This window comes from Monodelphis domestica, chromosome 8 (genome assembly GCF_027887165.1).
Source record: "Monodelphis domestica isolate mMonDom1 chromosome 8, mMonDom1.pri, whole genome shotgun sequence".
NCBI classification, from domain to species: domain Eukaryota; kingdom Metazoa; phylum Chordata; class Mammalia; order Didelphimorphia; family Didelphidae; genus Monodelphis; species Monodelphis domestica.
The window spans coordinates 98068432-98091704 of NC_077234.1; the positions used below are offsets into that span (position 1 = coordinate 98068432).

At 35.3% G+C, this 23273-nt stretch overlaps 1 protein-coding gene across 3 annotated transcripts in view; it reads left to right on the forward strand.

Annotated features, from left to right (window-relative positions):
* Positions 1-23273, forward strand: part of VWA8 (von Willebrand factor A domain containing 8) — a 463626-nt gene that overhangs the window by 74602 nt on the left and 365751 nt on the right. For 2 of the 3 annotated variants that reach the window (XM_016425025.2, XM_007501527.3), the window contains one exon: positions 22458-22625. The exons of the other annotated variant lie outside the window; for it this stretch is intronic. In XM_016425025.2, the coding sequence (XP_016280511.2) occupies positions 22458-22625 (168 nt within the window). The remainder of the gene's footprint in view (positions 1-22457; positions 22626-23273) is intronic. 3 annotated transcript variants of the gene reach the window in all.

A 23273-nucleotide genomic window follows, 5' to 3' on the forward strand; every position in this document is an offset into this window, starting at 1 on the left:
CAATTACTAACCTGTTTTGTGGCAATAAAGGAACAGGTACACTTTGGACCTATTCATTTGAAATTGGTTGTTAGTGTTTCAGATTGTGTTTAGCCAATTATCAACTTCCTGAGACTGAGTAAGAACATTTCAGGTTCTTAATGAGGAACATTAGCAAATGTTTCAACTCTCCTGAAAAACATATATTTTATTCATGTCCTAAACAGTTTGATTTTTTCCTTTAGGTTATTTTCTTAAAACATGTTATCATGCAAAATTGTCAACTGAGTAAGAACCACATTTGGATAATTAATCATAAAAAATGTACTCTTCTGATTTGATCTATTTGTAAATGTCTGGATAGGCCACAAAAAGGTTATAATAAAGTAGATCAGAAATTTGAATTTGGAAACTACTCGGGTATAAATGTAGTCCCATGAAATTTATTTTTTAAAAGTGTTATACTTATCAATCTAAATTTTAAATTTTAAATTGTATCCTGTCATCATATTAGACCTGAGTTTTAAAATATTTGTTAGATAGTTGCATAGCAAGATGGATTTTAAAGATGTAGATTTTTTAAGATAACTACACAGTAGATTAGGTTTTGATTCAATTAATAAAATGTGAAAATTAACAAAGTTTTGTGATCCTATAGAGAAATAAGTTCACTTTCTGAATGTTTTTCTTCATGAAATTATAACATCTGTTTTTTTTTAAACTCTTGAGGATAAAACACCCTGAAAACAAATTAATCTAGTGAATGTCTATCCCTTAAAAATCTATTACTGAAATTATTATTACCTAATGTCATCTCTTTTTTTGAGCTGACAACTCTATTTGTCTTTGTCCAGCAAAAACTAGTAGGCTTAAAGACCTTTGAAAGCAGAATATAACTGCTTCTACTACCAACTGGAAAGTATAAATTAGATTCGGATAGAGCAAAATGAAAAAGAAACTTACATTAGACTTTCCCTCAGTTTGAAAGGTGTTACTGCACATTCCTAGCACAGAGTGTGGTATAGGGAAGGAAGGATGGAACAGCTGGAGAGATTTTGAGTTGGTTTTTCACAATGGGGCTGCATGCAGTATTTGAAAAGAAAATACACATATTAAAAACAAAAAACAATGATGAAAAATGAAGTTTTATTTTTGTGCTAGTTACCAGTTTTTTAAAATCAGGCAATAAAAAAACCGACTTGAATTTCTTTAGAAATATATTTCAGCCCATTGAACTCCCAAAATATTTCTTTACTGATTTAGAAAAAACCATAACAAAATTCATTTGGAATAACAAAAGATCAAGGATATCCAGGGAAATCATGAAAAAAAAAACACATATGATGGGGGCCTTGCAGTCCCTGACCTTAAACTATATTACAAAGCAGCAGTCATCAAAACAATTTGGTACTGGCTAAGAAACAGAAAGGAAGATCAGTGGAATAGACTGGGGGAAAGCGACCTCAGCAAGACAGTATACAATAAACCCAAAGATCCCAGCTTTTGGGACAAAAATCCACTATTCGATAAAACCTGCTGGGAAAATTGGAAGACAGTGTGGGAGAGATTAGGAATAGATCAACACCTCATACCCTACACCAAGATAAATTCAAAATGGGTGAATGACTTAAACATAAAGAAGGAAACCATAAGTAAATTGGGTAAACACAGAATAGTATACATGTCAGACCTTTGGGAGGGGAAAGGCTTTAAAACCAAGCAAGACATAGAAAGAATCACAAAATGTAAAATAAATAATTTTGACTACATCAAACTAAAAAGCTTTTGTACAAACAAAACCAATGTAACTAAAATCAGAAGGGAAACAACAAATTGGGAAAAAATCTTCATAGAAACCTCTGACAAAGGTTTAGTTACTCAAATTTATAAAGAGCTAAATCAATTATACAAAAAATCAAGCCATTCTCCAATTGATAAATGGGCAAGGGACATGGATAGGCAGTTCTCAGGCAAAGAAATCAAAACTATTAATAAGCACATGAAGAAGTGTTCTAAATCTCTTATAATCAGAGAGATGCAAATAAAAACAACTCTGAGGTATCACCTCACACCTAGCAGATTGGCTAACATAACATAACAGCAAAGGAAAGTAATGAATGCTAGAGGGGATGTGGCAAAGTAGGGACATTAATTCATTGTTGGTGGAGTTGTGAACTGATCCAACCATTCTGGAAGGCAATTTGGAACTATGCCCAAAGGGCGACAAAAGAATGTCTACCCTTTTGATCCAGCCATAGCATTGCTGGGTCTGTACCCCAAAGAGACAATGGACAAAAAGACTTGTACAAAAATATTCATAGTTGCACTCTTTGTGGTGGCCAAAAACTGGAAAACGAGGGTATGCCCATCAATTGGGGAATTGGCTGAGCAAATTGTGGTATATGTTGGTGATGGAATACTATTGTGCTAAAAGGAATAATAAAGTGGAGGAATTCCATGGAGACTGGAAAGACCTCCAGGAAGTGATGCAGAGCGAGAGGAGCAGAACCAGGAGAACATTGTACACAGAGACTAATACACTGTGGTATAATCGAACGTAATGGACTTCTCCATTAGTGGTGGTGTAATGTCCCTGAACAATCTGCAGGGATCTAGGAGAAAAAACACTATTCATAAGCAAAGGATAAACTATGGGAGTGGAAACACCGAGGAAAAGCAACTGCCTGACTACAGCGGTTGAGGGGACATGACAGAGGAGAGACTCTAAACGAAACTCTAGTGCAAATATTGACAACATGGAAATGGGTTCGAATCAAGAACACATGTGACACCCAGTGGAATCACACGTCGGCTATGGGGGTGGGGGGAGGAAAAGAAAAAGATCTTTGTCTTTAATGAATAATGCTTGGAAATGATCAAATAAAATATTATTTAAAAAAAAAAGAAAACACAAAGTCAAAGCATAAGGAGGAAGGCCAGCCTTTCTAATTTCAAGTGTTACAAAGCTTATCTATAATTGTCCAAGAATCTGGAGAAAATAGAGATAGCTGGTGGGAAATAGAGGTGGGAGAGATTACTCCCTTTACATTGTGTTGCATATACTGCATTTTAAAGAAATGTGGCTTCCTTCTTTATCTTTCTACTAAATACTATCTTTCTACTAACTGATGTGTTCTTAATTTTAGAAGTCACATGATTAGGAGAATTTTGATATTATAATTTGTGACAAAATAGACTCATTTTGCTAAAGACATCATATTCACTTCAATATAATTTTGTAATTACATTGTAATTAATATAAAAATAAATGTATATCATAAATATATAAATAAATACATAAAGTATATAAAAAAAAGAAATATATTTCAGGTAGTCAATACTTCCTGATTATAATACTTTATTGGGGTAAAGTGAGAGATGGGGGAAGGAGACAAGGCCAATTTTTGGTGGTTGAAATTAAAATTTAATAAAAAATTATTTATCTATATAAAGTCTTTATATTTATTTGTTAGGGAATTTAATGAAGAGGATTCTAGCTTTTAAATACTCATGACAAGGAAAAACCATTTGTTAATATTGGAGCTACTCTACAAAATAGATAGCCTTTAATTTATAATGTTTTTTAAAAAGCTGTGTTCTTTAAGGGGTTAAAGGAGAAGCCTATTGTATGCTAGGCACAATGCTAAATATTTGAAAATATTATCTCATTTGATCCTTAAAACACCCCTGAGAATAGGTACATTGTTATCCCCAATTTATAATCGCAGTACTAAGAGTTTAAGTGATTTGCCCAGGCTTTTAAGACTAGCAAGTATCAGACTGGATTTGAATTTAAGTCTTCCTGACTCGAGATATATCCACTGCCCCACCCAGCCACCTCTTTAAATCCAGATGTTTGGAGTGAAATGTTATATATGATAGGAAGGTTCCTAGCTTAGCTCATAAAAATATAGCTATAATAATGCTAATGCTAATAATTCAGCTTCCTAGTGACAGAGGATCACATGATTCCAAAGAGGGGAAGATGAATTTTCTAAATGTAGGACTAATCTTAAGCTAAACTTTGAAAGTTTAATGTTTGTTTTTATCATACTCCCACCTTTTTTCTAGGTTCTTTTTTTAAGCTTATCCCATGATGACTCCAGGGGCCTCATGGAGTTCTAAGCACAGGCCTAGGACATCATGGCACCCAACCTGAGGCGTTCTTAAACCCTATATACTCCAGTATAACTTTGCTTTGAACTATTTCCACCCCTAAGTGAAAAACCCATTTCCTCAGTCTCTAACTTTAGTTAGAAAGCTAATCTGATCATCTAATTCACACCAATTTGTGAATCAATTAAAGAACACATTCCTAGAGGTTTTTATATTTAAAAAACTTATTGATATTATTAAATAATATAAGGAAGTAAAGCTTTAAAATGTCATGATGAACATGGAAATATGTATTCTATCATAGCATATCTCACAATCTATATCATATTACCTGCCTTCTTGGGGAGTTGGGGAAGGGTAAAAGGGAGGCAAAAAGCATGGATTGTAAAATGTCAGAAAATTATTATTTAAAATTGTATTAATATGATATCACCTCATAATTATCAGGGAATTACAATTATTATAAACATTACTACTCTTGAAAAAAATAGTCTATGTAACAAGCCAGAGAGATTATTAAATAGGGATACATTTTGGTCTTTTAAAGTGAAATACATGCATTAAAAGGTTTGGAAATCTTGTTTCATATAAAGTTGGTTACATTAATAGTAATATTTAGTACTATAGTTATAACATTTTCCAAGTGTGTTCTCAACCCTGCTGTGATTGTTCTACAACACTTAGTTTCACTGCATAGTGAGGAGGCTCTCTGAGGAGGCTCTAACTTTGTGAATGAGACTGAATGATAGATTAAAACTATTTGCCTAAGGTTGTAACATAGACCAGGAACAAAATTAGAACTGGGGCACAGAAATTTCTTGATTTTTTTTTTTAGGTCATGGTGCTGATTTTATTGTGGAAAGGCTTCTTTTCTAAATGTTGCTATAAAGATGCTATGATGTTTCCCAGTTGGCCCAACAAGGGAAGAAAATTTTTCAGATCTGTGTCCTTTCCCAATTTCTGCAAAAGACAATTAGATTCATGAAAAGTATGAGTCTTAAAGGACTGGAAATTCTAGAAAGTACTTTTAGAGGTTAACCATCCCCCTTTGAGGAAGAACCACAAAAACTCTTCCACAATAGGGAACCATATATACTTTAAGGTAGCTGATATGCCCCACCAAGTCTTGTGTTCTGTAGGCTAAATGTAGCTACATTTCCTTTGGCTCATACTCTTATGGCAGGAATTAAGGTTAATCAGCATTTCATTCGCATTCCTCTAACTTTCTCAATGTCCTTCCTATCAAGGCCCCTCCCCCAAATTTGAACCTAAGTGCTCTACTCATAGTCTCATTAGGATAGAGTATAATCATACATTTAGTATGGATAGAAAGCTCTGATTTTGAAACCAGAATACTTGGTACCAAATCCTAGCTGTGAATTACTTGAACTCTCTGGACTTGTTTCCCCATCTGTGAAGGTATGGGGATGGATTAGATTAATTTGGGGGCCCATTCTAACTCTAAATCTGTAAACTATTATATACATATATGTATATATACATAAAACATATCTTATTTTTAAATATTTTCTCCTCAGAAAAGGAGATTCCACCAATCCCTAAGCATTTTATCATAATGTTCAACAACAAGTCACTCAGAAATTTTTGAGAATTTATAATGTAAATCTCATCTGTTCATTTAAACAATTCTCCTTATTCTGTAGTTAGAGAAAGAATGTATATTTCATTCTGTCTCCTGTGCTTGAAATGCACTTCTTCATCACCCCTTCTGTAGAGAAAGTTTTTCTTCCTTTTCAACACCACTTTATTCTACATGAAGCTTTATTTCACCAACCATTAGTGTCCTCCCTCCCTAATTGCCTTGTGTTTATTCTCCTTATTTTTATTTTGGGCATACTTAAATATATACAACTTATTTCCCCATTAGAACATAACATCCTTGAAAGAAAGGATTGCTTCATTGTCTTTCTTAATTTTCCCAGCACTTAGCACAGTGCCTAGCACATATTAGGTGCTTTTTAAACATTTATTTTCTGCAGAATAATTTCTCATAGATTTATTTGAAGATTGTTCTTTAACATCAGCTGACTGGCGGGCTACATTTTATTCAGCAATCACTACTACACATATTATGTATATCTAGTACTATATAATCTTATAAAGAGAAATTATAATCCTCCAAAGGCCTTTTAAAAGGCTTTATGGAGTGGAGTTGATCCTGTGTTCTTGAAGGATATACAAATCCTTTTAGGTTGGGAGGGCTTTGGGTATGGCTGCATTGCATGCTTAACCCAGGCTAATTAAGTTTCAAAGTCTGAACTTAGCTGACCAATAAGTTGGCTATGAAGTAATAGATTTTTTCACACATACACATTAACACACCAACTCTTTATTTACATTTACTAATGTGAAGATGTTTTGATTTGTATTGGAGAAGTGAGTGCATAAAATGATGAAATCCTATATCTTTGGAGTATTAAAGAATTAATCAATAATGGTAACTTACCCTCAAGCAGTGCCTTTTGACTTACTTTGGATTTTACTCACAAAAACCCAGTGATTTAGGCATTACAAATACCTGCTCTTGGTAGATGAAGAGATTGAGCTTCATAGGGATTTCCACTGGCCCAGCATTATAGCTACCAAGTGAGCTCACATACCAACCCATTGCTAATGACTGCAGGTCCAGCCCTTCCTGCCTTTGTGGTTCCTCTATTTATGGAGTAGATATGATGGGAGACATAGATAACAAAAATGATAGAAGCTCTAGAAGCTTTTCAAAAGCTCATAATTTGAAGCAATAGAACAAACACGTGACTACAGTCAGATAGCATACTGTATTCTAGCCAAACTGGCCTAATTGCTTTCCCCATACCGGACAAAGCTTCTTCCATCTCCTTGCATTTGTATGGACAATCTCCCATGTAATATATCTTCTCCTCACATTTGCCTCTAAGGTACTCTCTTCAAAGGTACAGTAGAAGGAATTCTAAACATAGATTCATAAGGCCTGGGTTCAAACTCCAGCTTACATGGTTGTTGTCCTTAGTACCTGAAGATGGCCAAAATGACACCACTTTGGTGGGGTCAATGTACAGTGTCTGACTGGCTCATCAGATCAGTACAGGCTCAGAAGACTCTACCATAGGGTGAGCACAAATAATCCATATGAACATCTGAGATGGAGATGTCTCCAAATTTGCACATCTCATCTTTCTTTTGAGCTACTGCAGTTTTGCTTTCCTCATAAAACACAGTACCTTTTTTTTAATGTAGGCATGCCATGTTGAATGGTCCTATGCCAGTGTCTTCCATGTTTCATAATTGATATCGGAATTCTTCAGAGAGACCCAGAAAGTGTTCTTGTATCACTTCTTCTTATTCTTTTTGAAGATCCCTACCTTCCATCTTAGAATCAATACTGTGTATTGGTTCCAAGGCAGAAGAAGCAATAAGGGTGAGGCAATGGGGGTTAAGTGACTTGCCCAGAGTCACACAGCTGGGAAGTGTCTGAGGTCAGATTTAACCTAGGACCTCCTGTCTCTAGGTCTGGCTCTCACTGAGCCACCCAGCTGCTCCCCTGTATCACTTCTTCTGACCTCCTTATGAGTACATGCCTTGTGTGAGTTCTCTGCATTTGAACATTGTGGCCATGGCCAGCCTATTGGACTTGGTGCTTTTTGCAGTAGAGTCTAGATGCTTGACCTTTCAGCTTGAGAAATGACCTTAGCATCCAGTATCTTATCTTGCCAGGTGATCTTTTAAACAACTTTCTGAGACAATTCAAATGGAAGCGATTTACTGGCATGGCATTGATAAACTGCCCAGGTTTCACAGGCTACCATAGTGAGGTCACCACAGTGGCTCTATAGACCTTCAGTTTGGAAGGAACCATAATTTATCTTCTCTCCTATACTTTCCTTTGGAGTCTCCAAAATACTGAGCTAGCTCTGGCAGTGCATGTATCAACCTTATCATCTGTATACATCCTTGAAAAGTATATTGCCAAGGTGAGTGAACTTATCCACAGCATTCAGAATTTTTCCATTTGCTATAACTGATTGTTCAACTGATGGTACACTGATGGCTAGTGGAGAACCTGTTTTCTTCATATTAATTGTTAGGCCAAAGTTAGCATAAGTGGCAGAGAACTGATTCATGCTTTGTTGCAGTATATTCTGAGAGGCTTCAAATGCATAATCACCTGTAAATAGAAAGTTGTTCACTAACTGTACTTCTGCTTTGGTCTCGTCTTACAGTCTTTTAAAGTTAAATAATTTACCATCAGTGTGATAGTTGACCTTGATAATGTTTTCATCCTCACTGAAGGCATCTTACTTAATCACTGAAAACATCAAGGCTAATGCTCAACCCTACTTCACTCCATTGGTGACTGGGAAAGCATGAGATCATCATCCATTATCTAGAACCCATATAAGGTTACCATTATGGCGATGGTGTGCCATACTGGTAAACTCCAGGGAACCAAATTTTGCCATGATCTTCCATAAACCATCACAATTTACAGTTATTAAAGGTCTTGGTCAAATCAGTAAATGTTGTTTACAGACATTTGTTCTGCGCTTGACATTTCTCTTGGAGTTGTTTGTTAGCATTTGTTCTGAAGCCATATCAGCTCTTAGGTTGGTGACCATCTTCCAGGTAAAGGATTAGTATATTAAGGAGGACTGGCAAGAATGTTGCCAGTGAGGTAGCTGAGTGGCTCAGTGTACTGGGAGCCTAGTGGTAGGAGGTCCTAGGTTCAAATGTGACTTCAGACACTTCTTAGCTTTGTGATTTTAGGCAATTCACTTAACCCCCATTGTTAAGCCCTTATCACTCTTCTGCTTTGGAACCAATGCACAGTATTTACTCTTAGTTGGGTATTCTATTTTATTCTAAGTATTTATTTTATTCTAAGTATTCTTAGATAACTAAGTAAGTATTCTAAGGATTTTAAATAAAAAGAATGTTGCCAACGATGACTGAGAGAGAGACAGAGATACAGAGACAGAGACAAAGAGAAACAGACAGACCGACTCCTTCACCTCTTGGAGATTGTCATAGGACAACTTATTTCCGTTTCCTTTTAGAGATGGATAATGGAGGCATCCTTAATCTCTTGCTTACTAGCTATTGAGCATGTTGTTTTGAGGTCCACAATCTAATGTAGAACATTATTGTAGACCTACCAATGGCAATAATGGGCTAATCAAAAGTTTTTTCATTTAGCGTTATCAAATTTTTCTTCCTTAAAAACTAATCAATTTATATGAATAGTATTTGACTTTACTGGATATATTTGGGATCTCAATGAAGAACTTGTAAAAATGGTTTTCTTAGCTTTAAAAAGTGGCATGAGAGTGGTTAGTTGTATTTCCCTCAATTTGATATTCAGCTATTGTTAGTCAAGTAGCATCTTCTTTAATGAACCCTGAAGTCTCTTTTAAATCTCAATCTATGATTTTTTTAATAGACATCTCTCTTTAGCTGACATGCCAGCTTGTCTCAGTAACTGAATTTTTATTCCACACACCTCTTAATCCTGTAACTAAGTAACTGTATTGCCTGAAATGTGTAGGAAGACAAGTTAAAGAGCTTTGGTTGATCTTTTTTTGTTCTCCTGAGAAAACCCGAATGCTTTTTAAGGATAGAGTCTATCATTGATCTTAAAGCTAGATGGAATTTTAAGATTATCTGTTTCAGCCTTTTCTTCTATTATATACATTTTGATAAATATAGTAAATGAGGCAAAGTAAGTTTATATCTACAAATGTTATTTTTAATGCTTACTTTTCTTTAAGCAATGAAAATATTAAACATTGTCAGAAATTCAAGTAACATCGTCAGAAATAGGGTAGTTTCTGTTTTGTATTCATGCATCTTTGATTCTTTCTTCCCTTTATATAGCTTTTATTTATATAAGAAACAATTTCTGGAGGGCCCTTTTCTTGTGTTGTCCTCTTGCATATTAAAAATTAAAAGCAAGAAAGATTTCAAAAAATATTTTTACTTCTTAAGCATGGGACTTTTGGAAAGTTATGTCTAGACAGAAACATAAGCAGTATTTCATGTGATTTAAATTTGGAAATATTTAATATTTAATATTTCACTAGTTACTTGCGTGAAAGGCAAAAGAAAACATGTGTCTATGTTAGCAGATATAACTGAGCTAGAGAGCCACACCTCAGAGAACAGTCCATGGCACAGCAGATTGAATGAATTATGCAAATACAAAATGGGGATGGATTGCTATGTGCAGGTCTGAAAAATACCTAGAAGAACTACAGCGAACTAGATTGCTAGCATTATTGTGTTATAGTATAAAAATAAACATCATTCTGGATTGCATAAATAGTATCAAAGTACAAAATCCCATTATAGTAAATGTTATTATGCCAAAATATTTCTTTAATAAACAGATTCCCAAGCCAAAGCCAGTAGTTACTTTTATTTCAAATAACATTCAAATCCCTAGATTTATTTTTGTCATGAACGGTTCTTTATATAGGAAGAGTTAGGGTCACAAAGAGTCAGACACAACTGGAAAATAACTTGTAGAAAGAGGATATGGAACTTTTAGTAGAGAACTAGACAGTGGTGGGGTCTTTAGAAGTTAGGTTTACGAACTACTCACAGTCATGGAATTTTAGAACTGGACATGACTGAAGAACAAGTGTAGCACTGATGCTACCCATTTATTATCCATTGCTTTTGCTACATGCCCAGCTAACTTCTTTTTTCCATTTATACAAGACTATAATGTTGTTGTTGTTTTAATTACTTCTCACATCTGAGTCATTCCTGGAAATGTGATATGGCCAACTTTAACTCACAGTGAATCTTTCTGTTGGCCTTTGGGTCACCTGCAATTTTAGATTATTTGAAGATTTAGATATATTACTGGGAAAAAATAAAAAAACTTTTCTGGGAGGTAACAGTTTGGAATTGTTTAATTCAATTCAACAATCATTTATTAAATCATTTATTAAATATAATTTCTCTGGTGATATCTAGCCTTGTTTCCTCTTTCTTGCTATTCATTTTGTAAGCTCACACTCTTTAGATGGAGAAATGAGAGTTGAAAGCAGTGAGGAAAGGGTTGATGAAAATGGCTTCCCTCACTACTCCCTCCTGGAGTCCCTGAATTACTTAAGGGAGACAAAATGTAAATCTCCCCTCAGTGAAGGCTTGCTCTTTGCTGGCCGGAGCCAGACCTCATGGGCAGTGGGGAAGGCTTTTCTACAAGGAGAGGTATATGGGACCTCAGTCTGGATATGCTCTGCTTTGGGGCGTTCCCCCTTGTGTCTTGAAAACTGGCAACAAGATGGAGTCTGCCAATGGGCTTTCTCTCTAGATGTAAATAAACGAGATCGAATTTGCTATCTGACTGCTTATTTGATTTAATTGTTGACTGGGGTAAAGGGTAGAGGTTAGAGGGGTTGGAGGTCACCCTAAATCTCTTTCTAAATAAAACTGATTATTCAAGTACAAGGTTTTCTTGTAGGCAGGAGAGAGGTAAAAAAATAGGAAGAGAGCATTGCTCACCTATTTGAGTCCAATATCTCAATAGTTCATGGAATGAAAGTCTTTGAAGAAATTAGGTTTCTTAACAGGAACCAGCAATGTTTTAAACAGGAATCCATGAAGTTAAGATTTCTGTAAGTGTCAGAAATCCTCAAAGGTGTCTTGAATGGCCCTGAGAAACAGCTCCTCCTTCCACTCCCTTCTGTGTCTCAGCACTCAAGACCCCCTCCTCAGGAGAATTTCCCAGAAGTCTTTGTCCAGATTCCAACTGTCATTCCTGCCTCATGCAACTATAGAGCTCTCAACATTTCCATTTCCCCCAACAGTTCTTTTGTCCTACTCCCCATCATTACAATTTCTTAGCTCAGCTAATTGTCTGTCTGTAATTCCTATCCAAGATTGGTGTATACCTGGAAGCCTTATTAAGCTACCCATTCAATTGTTTGTCAAAATCTAGGCAATATGAATTTTTCTTCCACTTGTTTTTTTCCTATTTGTGTGGCTAGGTAGGTCCTGGCATCAGTTCTTTTGAGTAGTATGAGATGATTTCATTAAAGAGATTCAGTAGTGTTCTTTGGCTTGACATAATAAACAAAATGTTGTCTACAGCAGAACATCTGCATAACCTCTTTTTTTATATAGGCATTACATGTTCTGTTTAGAACTTGTACAACAAACTCATCATAATAAGGATGAACATCTTTGGAGAACACATCTCTCCTTGCTTAGTGTTTTATTTAATGATAGTTATTGTTCAGTGATTTAATATGTCTATAGTTACAACTGTTAAAGAATCTTGTATGATTTTTAACAAATTCATGTGATGCCTTTTTGGAGGAAAGCATTTAAGGCTAGGTTTGCATTCTTGAGCCAATATTTCCTTATAATTATTTTCTACCCCATTTGGTCATTTTTATTACTGGTAAAATGTGATATGTTGTAGAAAATTATGAAGGCCCCACTTATTTGTTCTATTCTCACCATTTCATAAAGGATACTCAACAAATGCATACACCATTCTCATAAAGGTTTATAGTGATAAAAATGTAGGCATAAAGGTAGACAGTTGAAATCTTGGTCACTTCTTTTTTAGATAAAAGTACTGTATATATACTTTCCATTCCTTTCAGAATACTTATCTCCTCAAAATATCTGAAAGAATGGAAAGTACATGGACTGTACTTTTATCCAAAAAAAAGAAGTGACCAAGATATTGCTCTTTTTGTGGTGGCAAGGCACTGGAAATTGAAAGGAAGACCATCAAGTGAAGAATGGCTAAACTAGTTGGACCCTATGATTGTGATGGAATACTACTGGGCCATAAGGAATGATGAACAGCTTAATTTTGGAAAAAACATGGAAAGACCTACATGAAAATATAAAGAGTGAAATGAGCAGGTTCAAGAGAAAAGCAGCTGGGTAGCTCAGTGGATTGAGAGCCAGTCCTAGAGATGGGAGGTCCTAGGTTCAAATCTGGCCTCAGACACTTCCCAGCTGTGTGACCCTGGGCAAGTCACTTGACCCCCATTGCCTGGCCCTTACCACTCTTCTGCCTTGGAGCCAATACTCATTATTGACTCCAAGATGGAAGGTAAGGGTTTTAAAAAAGAGAGAGAGAGAAAAAATTATATACAGCAGCAGAAATATTGTCTGAAGAATGATTTGAATATGCTCACCTCCAGAGAAAGAACTGATGGTGGTAGTAGTCTCTTGGTAACCGAGGATGACAATTGTCTTTGTGTGCTTTCATCTGTAATGTAGATGAGTGTGCACAAAAACACTCGTGCATGGAGATTTAAGTGAAAAAGTCAATGCACAGAGACAGTCCCACTCTCTCAGCGTTGGAAGCCTGGGTCCAGTGGCACGAAAAATCATTACACCTGGAGACTTCCTCAGATGCATTGGATGGCCACGTTGTCTTTTGTGCTCCAACACGCCCTAAGCACTCCACAGTGCTTTGCTGCATCGCCCTCTTAGCCATTGAACCTTCATATTGGTTTCTTCTGTCTGTTTGGCCAAAAACAGTCTTCACATGCTGGGTGAGCAAAGCCTTAGTTCACCAGGGGTCGACGACCCGATGGCTACCCTCACAAGGTTTAGCCGGCCTGCCGAAGCCGTTGCCCAGGGTGTGGTTGCTGCAGCATGCTAGCAGCTACTGGGAGCCACAAGTGAGAGCTGGGTGTCAGGTGAGGGTCAGAGGCTGGAGAGCTGCCCTAAGAGGGCACGACAAGCCCTCCATACCAGAGATACTACCCCTCCCTGAGCATCCCATATACCCTGAAAGAACTGATAAATAGAAGTAAATAAGAAATACTTTTATATATACATATATCTTTTTGTCAAATGATACCTTCTGTAATGGGGTGGGTAGGGAGGGAGTTAACTGGGTATTTTAATGAAAGAAACAAATTAATTAATATTGATCCCTGCATTGAAATTTTCTTGTCATTTTTCCTCTGAGTGATTTGTTGGACCTAACTACTCTTAATTAAGTTAATTTCCGTAAGAATCATTATCACTTTCTCATAGTACTTTGGATAATGAAGGTTATATAATGCAATTTGTGATAGAGGGCAATACTAAGATATTTGTGGTAATAGGGACAGGGATACAGGAAGCCAGCTAAGGTAAAGGCTGGATCTTATACTTCTCCCCCCACACCACTTCCTATCCCTTTTTCAACTGAATCTAATGGCTTTTCTCAGAATGGTAAGCTTTAAAGGTTTTCTCAATTACTAATCTCACAATGTAGATCTTTTAACTAAAAGAATTTATTCTTTAAATGAGAGGAGGTCAGGATAGGGAGGGGGAAAGAGGAAAACAGGTTTCCCTAACTTCCTTATAATTTTCTGTTGATTGAAGATTTTCACAAGGTATTTAAGTCAGGAAACAAAATTAATTTCTCTGAAGGGGGATATTAACAGGAAAAATGTTTGATTAAGTTCCTTTTGAGCTAGACTTCAATCAGAGGAGCTTCTCTTAATGATGTGGCTAAGTTGACTCTCATGCTAAACTTTTTGCTGTATTGTTGTTTTTATCAGCAGCTTTTTTGATGTTTAAGATGTTGCAACATCTGTCATAAAATACAGTGCTATACAAATGTACTTGTTTCTAAAGTAGTGTTGCCCTTGGTTGTCATAGTTTTCATGTAGCAAGAACAGTAAGTATTAAATGATTGAGGTGACTTTTGGACTTCTTGAGATTCTCCTCTTTGATGACTTCTAGATCATTAAAGCTGCTCCAATAAAAAGAGATATTCAGAATGAGCATATTTGCTTTTGTTCATTTTCCATCTATTGCCATTGCCATCTTTTTTAACCAGTTTGGGTTGGAGCTGCTTGTAATTGTAAAGGTGACTCCTATTTTTATCCTCTCTTCTAATTCAGTATTGATTTTGACCTTTGTTATGACCAGTCCCTGATCTGACTATACATAAACAAACTGGTGGTTCTGCAGTGACCCTCACATTGGTAACCAGTATAGTCCCTGTTTATTGTTATGATTATTTTCTTTTTTCTGATTTTGTTTTTGCTCTTGCCCTGAGCTACACCTTTTAATTGTCTTTTTATAATCTTTTTGATGTATGTGGCTTCTGGATTGTCTTCAAGCCTTTGACCTTTACAGTAGTCTTTGGACCAAAAATATGAAGAGCCTGAACCAAAATGAAGCTTTGTATAAAACAGTTAAACTAAGTCAACTATTCCCTAAATCTGATGAAAACACAGTTGACATTGTTTTTTTCTATAGAATAAGTCATAATGACCACAAAGATATTAGAGAATACCAGGTCAGTGATGTCATGACCCATTAATTTTTGAGGGGAGAAAGAAAATTAGTAGATGTAATCTGTAATAATCTTGTCTCTTAAGTAGTGCTATTAATTTTCTTACATTAACTTTCAAATATTTATTTAAAACTTTAATGTTACAGTTTTCTACCTGATTTCAGTTTAAATTTCCCTTTTCAGATATGTTCTATTTATTAAAAGTTGTACATTAATTAGCAAAAAAAATTTGAATCCTTTGGTCTAGATTCTAAACCAATTGGAAGGTCTTATAAAACCAGGTGGTTTTTCTATAAAGTTCTGATTGTGGCTGATTTTTTTTTCATTTGAATAAGTTTATTTAGTCAATATAGAACATTATTCCTTGGTTACAATAATCACATTATTTCCCTTCCTCTCCTCCACCCACTCTACCCGCAGTGGTTGTGGCTGATTTTAAGAAAAATAAACAGTAGAAATAAGTGATAGTAACTGGAGGAGAGTTGAAGAGGAAAGAAATATGACAGTACCTTTCCTCTTGTAGCATTTATGTTACTATAGTATTCAGGGAATACATTTTCATTAAAAGAGAGTAGATTTAAAACAAAAAGAAATCTAGGGATGAGTATTAATGGTACCTTTCTGTGGATGGGCAAATGTTAGCCTCATTGTCACTGAATGCTTAATATTAAACCAATCTTATTTTTTTTATTTTCCTAAATTTTATAAGGAAAAGCACAGAGAAGACTTGAAATTGCAAATGGCACTTAACTTTTTGAGTAGTGATAGTCAAAGTAATAGGAATAAGTAATAGAAAGAGCTCTCAAAGTTTCTAAGTGGCAGGAGAATGATAGGTGAATTTCATTTTGGACTTCAGTAAGAGAATGCATGGAATGGATTGGTTTTTTTATTAGCATGGACAATAAAGAAAACTATTACTTTGGTAAAGGCTAAGTATTATCTGCCTATAAGTAAAGCAGACACAACACCATAGCCGAGTATTGAGTCTCACATTATATAACCAGGCCAACTTTGGGATTTTGTTCATCCCAGAAGTTCAAATCTTTTAAAAAGAGGGAGAGAGATCCCAGATTTCCCAATAATAAATGCAAGAGGATAGATAGATGGAGGTATAAGGTAAAGGAATGGGGATGAGTTAGGACTAACAGATCATGTTCATGATAATGCCTAATTCTGTTCCAAATTACCAAAACTGTTTATAAAATGATGGAATTTGGTTTTCTATTATATTAGCTATAGAAGCTTTAATAGTGTAGAAGCTAGCAGTAGGTAACATTTATGTAAAGCTACTTTGTTTTCTTAATATTGTCTCATTTTATCCTCACAACAATATCTGGAGGCAGATCCTATTTTTATTCCCATTTTACAATAGAAGAAACGGAGATAGATGGCAGCTATGTGACATACCCAGGGTCACACAGTTAGTAAACTGTTTGAGGCTGGATTTGAATTTAAGTATTCATGACTGCATGTCCAGTACTTAATCCACTGTGCCACCTAGCTATCCCCAGCTTGCCACACAAGAAAAGAATATTGTCATAAATACTTCCTTTTCCCTTGAAATGAATATCGAAGTCAGAAGGAGGAGCAAGTTTAGTGGAAGGGGATAGTAGGGGAAATGTTGAGTTTGAATTAGTTGTACTTTCTGGTGGAGATCTATAGGTAATTAGAGATTTCACAGAACTCAGAAATGGAAAGTCCTATAGAATCTCAAAAACATTTTATTCCAACTGATTATTCTCACACCAAGGAGTAATCTAGTTAATGGATAGACAGCTGTACTTTAGGGGGTTCCTATTAATGCTTTTTGTAGTCATACTGTTTTATCTCTTGCTGTCAGCTCCTACTTTTGGCTGCTGCCAAGATACATTCGTGTACCAGTCCCAATGTTCTAATCTGAGCAAGAGCCTTAGAAGTCTCTTGTGAGTAAAGTTCTTGAGATTTAACACATTGTGACATCCATTTTCGCAGACCAGAGATCTTTTCGCTTCCTTTGGGGTTCTTGGTTGTACTCAAGGTATGTAAAGTTGCCTGAGGGTAGAGTTGTAGAAGTATCTATAATTGTATGACTGACTATCACCTGTCTGTCTATAAATTCAATGAGAAGTCAAAATATTTTGTTTCAATGCTGTTTCCAATGTGTTTTGTTACTCTCTTAATCTTGAGGGATTGGGATGAATATATGTGCAGTAAAATGTTAATCTAATTCTAATGAGGAGGAACAAACCCATATGAATAATGTTAGCTAGAACTGCCCTCTTAAAAATAATACTGAACATTTACTATTTACCTAAAATCCCTTTACATGTTCCTTTCTTTTCTTGTCCAAGTTAGTTCTCTGTAAACTTTTTTTCTTGTATTCATTAAAAAAATTTTTTTTCCATCTATTGGCACTATGCAGGTTAGCTTTTGTGCTTCTTTGGCACTGTGCAGTGGCTCATTTTGTATTCCCTTCTCCTGGAATCAGACAAAATCATTAAGCAAAGTCTCATTATTTTAAACAATGAAAATTAAAGAAAATCTCAATACTGTTGACATGTCCTTCAAACACAAAACAGAGAGAAAAAATAAAACTCAAATACTATATTGTACATGCAAGGAAAATCAATTTTTCTCTACCTTTAATTCAACATCCTTTATAATATATATATATATATACATATATATATATATAAATAATATTCAGAAGCTACTAAACTTCACAGGAAAAAAAATCCTTCACACCTGTAGGATGAAATTACATAACCCATTACAGGGTAACTAAGCCTCTTGGGCACCTTGCTCCCTCTCGTATGAGACTATAAAAGTTTATAGAACTGTCTCCAATATGCCCCACCCATTTCATGTGGAGCTGAGGCCTAAATAGTGAAAATCACTAAAGTTGTCTCATCCATTACATTTTTAATAAATGCAAAGATGGGGAAATACAATAGTGCTATTGCACTTCTCTTCAACTACAAATGGACCCTTATCTCTTGTAGCAAACAATTCAAAGACAGATAAATGATCAGAGGTACTGGTGCCACTAGAGATCTAAAAACCACCCTTAAAATGAATTGAGATATTTAGCTCATTAAATTTTCCAAAGGGTTGTTAATACAGGTTATAACCAAAATAATGTAACAGAATATATCTAATAGCCAAAACACAGAAGATTAATATATGAACTTAAAACAACAAAATTAAATCATAAACAAAATAATCAGCAAAATACAATAAGATACAGAACATGTTCAGTTTTTGAGGCCAAAAACATGACTAAAATTTTATAATAGCATATTATAAATACTCCATAAAAGAAAAAGAAAAAATTCAGACTTCTGTGTTATGAAAAAAAGGCCAAAAATTTTCACACAGATTTTCCAGATCACAGAGGCATCACAGAGGCACCACAGCCCTAACCCCCAGGATGTGAATAGGATGCCTGTAGTTTGCAAGTTTGCTTTGATATTCCTGTTTTTGATTATCCATATTTAGAAAAGGTAAATAATTTTCTCTTCTTGAGACTTCTTTGGTTTGAGATTTAATCTAGTTTTGTTTTTTGTGAGGCCTCAAAAGCTGAACATGCTCAATTCAATGAATAGTGATTGAGTGACTACTATGTTAAATATTGTGCTCAGTATTTTTTTTTAATTTTTATATGGTCATTTCCAAACATTATTCATTGGAAACAAAGATCATTTTCTTTTCTTCCCTCCCCCCCTCCCACCACCTCTCCCACAGCCGACGTGCAATTCCACTGGGTATCACATATGTTCTTGATTCAAACCCATTTCCCTGTTGTTGGTATTTGCATTAGAGTGTTCATTTAGAGTCTCTCCTCAGTCATATCCCCTCCACCCCTGTACTCAAACAGTTGCTTTTCATTGGTATTTTTACTCCCACAGTTTATCTTCTGCTTGTGGATAGTGTTTTTTAGATCCCTGCAGATTGTTCAGGGACACTGCATTGATACTAATGGAGAAGTCCATCACCTTCGATTGTACCACAATGTATCAGTCTCTGTGTACAATGTTTTCCTGGTTCTGCTCCTCTCGCTCTGCATCACTTCCTGGAGGTCGTTCCAGTCTCCATGGAATTCCTCCACTTTATTATTCCTTTGAGCACAATAGTATTCCATCACCAACATATACCACAATTTGTTCAGCCATTCTCCAATTGAAGGGCATCCCCTCATTTTCCAGTTTTTGGCCACCACAAAGAGCGCAGCTATGAATATTCTTGTACATGTCTTTTTCCTTATTATCTCTTTGGGGTACAGACCCAGCAGTGCTATGGCTGGATCAAAGGGCAGACAGTCTTTTATTGCCCTTTGGGCATAGTTCCTAATTACCCTCCAGAATGGTTGGATCAATTCACAACTCTACCAACAATGAATTAGTGTCCCCACTTTGCCACCTCCCCTCCAGCATTCACTACTTTCCATAGCTGTTATGTTAGCCAATCTGCTAGAGATACCTCAGAGTTGTTTTGATTTGCATCTCTCTGATTATAAGAGATGTAGAGCACTTTTTCATGTGCTTATTAATAGTTTTGATTTCTTTATCTGAGAACTGCCTGTTCATGTCCCTTGCCCATTTATCAATTGGAGAATGGCTTGTTTTTTTTGTACAATTGATTTAGCTCTTTGTAAATTTGAGTAATTAAACCTTTGTCAGAGGTTTTTATGAAGACTTTTTCCCAATTTGTTGCTACCCTTCTGATTTTAGTCACATTGGTTTTGTTTGTACAAAACCTTTTTAATTTGATGTAGTCAAAATTATTTATTTTACATTTTGTGACTCTTTCTAAGTCTTGCTTGGTTTTAAAACCTTTCCCTTCCCAAAGGTCTAACAGGTGTACTATTCTGTGTTCACCTAATTTACTTATAGTTTCCTTCTTTATGTTCAAGTCGTTCACCCATTCTGAATTTATCTTGGTGTAGGGTGTGAGGTGTTGATCCAAACCTAATCTCTCCCACACTGTATTCCAATTTTCCCAGAAGTTTTTATCAAATAATGGATTTTTGTCCCAAAAGCTGGGGTCTTTGGGTTTGTCATAAGCTGTCTTGCTGAGATCATTTACGCCAAGTCTATTCCACTGATCTTCCTTTCTGTCTCTTAGCCAGTACCAAATTGTTTTGATGACCACTGCTTTATAGTATAGTTTGAGATCTGGGACTGCAAGTCCTCCTTCCTTTGCATTTTTTTTTTCATGATTTCCCTGGATATCCTTGATCTTTTGTTCTTCCAAATGAACTTAGTTATGTTTTTTTCTAATTCAGTAAAGAGGTTTTTTGGTAGTTCAATGGGTATGGCACTAAATAAGTAATTTGGGTAGGATTGTCATTTTTATTATGTTAGCTCGTCCTACCCATGAGCAATCAATGTTTTTCCAATTGTTTAGATCTAGTTTTAGCTGTGTGGAAAGTGTTTTATAGTTGTGTTCATAAAGTTCCTGTGTTTGTTTCGGCAGATAGATTCCTAAGTATTTTATATTGTCTAGGGTGATTTTAAATGGAATTTCTCTCTCTCTATTTCTTGCTGCTGAGATGTATTGGAAATATATAGAAATGCTGATGACTTATGCGGGTTTATTTTGTATCCTGCAACTTTGCTAAAGTTGTTGATTATTTCGAGTAACTTTTTGGTTGATTCTCTAGGATTCCTTAAGTAAACCATCATATCGTCTGCAAAGAGTGATAGCTTGGTCTCCTCATTGCCAATTTTAATACCTTCAATTTCTTTTTCTTCTCTAATTGCTACTTCTAGTGTTTCTAGTACAGTATTAAATAATAGAGGTGATAATGGGCATCCTTGTTTTACTCCTGATCTTATTGGAAAGGCTTCTAGTTTATCCCCATTTGTGCTCAGTATTTTGAAGAAACAGAGATTAACAACATATGTTCTGAACAATGATACATGTATAACCCAGTGGAATTGCTTGTCAGCTCTGGGAGAGGGAAGGGAAGAGGGGCGAGAAAAATCATTAATCATGTAAGCATGGGAAAATATTTTAAATAAATCAATAAATTTAAAAAAATTAAAAAGAACTTCTTTGTAGATGGGTGTATTTTTGACTCTTTGGGTATAAATTGTGTAAGGAGAAAAAAAGAATTTCTCCATTCTTTTTATTTCTTTAGTTTGTTCCCCCACCCCCGGAGACCATGGCTTTATTGTGTATATTTGTCAATTGATTTTTCTACAGTTATTCCTCAGTTTTTCTAAATGAATAGATAATGTACCTTCAGTAATATTCATTTTTTTAAAATCAATATATTTCTAGTACTGAAGAGAGTAGTTTTTGTAAAAATCCTACTTTGTACCATAACTTTTAGATTTGAAGCTTTATTGAAACACCAGTATTAGTTCTATAAGGATGATATTAGAAATTGGTTCTTGTTATATTAGTTTAGAGATAAAAAGTAGAGAAACTGCCTTGAGAAAGAATTGGCATTTCAGACAGAGCTGAGACAATGTCAGTTTCAAGTCTAATGGTTTTTCTGTGTGGCAGTTGGTCTCAGGCAGTTGGAGAGACTGTTTTAACTCTGAGAAGACCAAAAAGGCCTGGTCTTTGGTTTGGACTCTTGAGTCTGCTAAGGAGTTTTATTCGGGTGGAATTAGAATCCCTTAGAGTTAGAAATCCGTTTTATTCTTATATTTCAATAAATATTTTACTTTTTATAATAAGAGTCTCTTTTAGTGGCCTTTTGCCTGGCCCTGAAGAGAAGTTTATTTATGAGTTTCACTTCACTGATATAAACTGAAGATACTTTGTAGGCACAGCAAGCAGATTATACAAAATCGGTTTATAATCAATAATCCATCTATTGCCTATTAGTTTTACAGTCACCTTTTATTTTTACAGTTCCCAATACATTTTTTTCTTTACTGAAATCTTCTTTGTAACCAGCCCACTCTTCTAGAAACTCTTGAAAAACTGACCGAGTAGGAAAGTCTGTCTAACATTTTGCATTTATAGTACCTTGTACTCCACTGTTTTCTATAATTTACAACTTTATTTTTCCCCTTAGGCTTCATGGGTAATTATACTATATTTTGCTATTTTCTATATGCTAATTTTGATTTTTTTGGGGTTATTGTTGGAAAAGTGTGCTGTGCGTGCTGCCACAGAAGGTAGAACCCTTGTGCTAGAAGGCTTGGAGAAGGCAGAAAGGAACGTCTTGCCTGTTTTGAACAACTTACTGGAGAACAGGGAGATGCAGCTTGAAGATGGACGTTTCCTCATGTCTGCTGAGCGTTATGACAAACTTCTACAGGTAGGCAGACAAAAATACTGTTATTTTCTCTTTACTTTAGTTTTGAGCTAGAGAAACCTTTTCTGTAATTTCAATGTTCATCATAACCCCTTCATTTTGTCAGACAAACCCACACAACTCAGCCATTTGCCCAGTGTTCCTTTGTTGACTTGTTGGCTATTCATGTGAATATTGCTCATGGAGTGTTTTTGATTCCATTCTAAGACATTAGCTATTTCATAGATTCCATCTAGAGGTTGTAAATCACTTATAGGTACTTTCAGTATCCTATGTTATGTACTTATTTTATAAGACTTGATTCCTGTTTACTGAAATAGTGTCAGCTTGTATTTTAAGAATGTCTACCAATCCTCCTCCTTTTCTTGGCAAGGAAATATTACTCTTTCTTTAGTTTCTTATTATTATCATCACATAATTCCCAATTTGCCTAGCATAATGCTCAGTAAATACTTTGGGATTGGATTCATTGAAGTGTGTCCAATTGCTAGCAGAAATAGTTTATCTTTGTTGGGATTGTTGCTACTTAAGTATTTTTTTTTCTCTAGTGTTGTCTAGTTCATTTATCAATCTACGAATTACTTAGACTGAATATTCAAGAGCTCCAATAGGCTATCAAGAAATAAATAATATTAATGTGCATTCAAATGA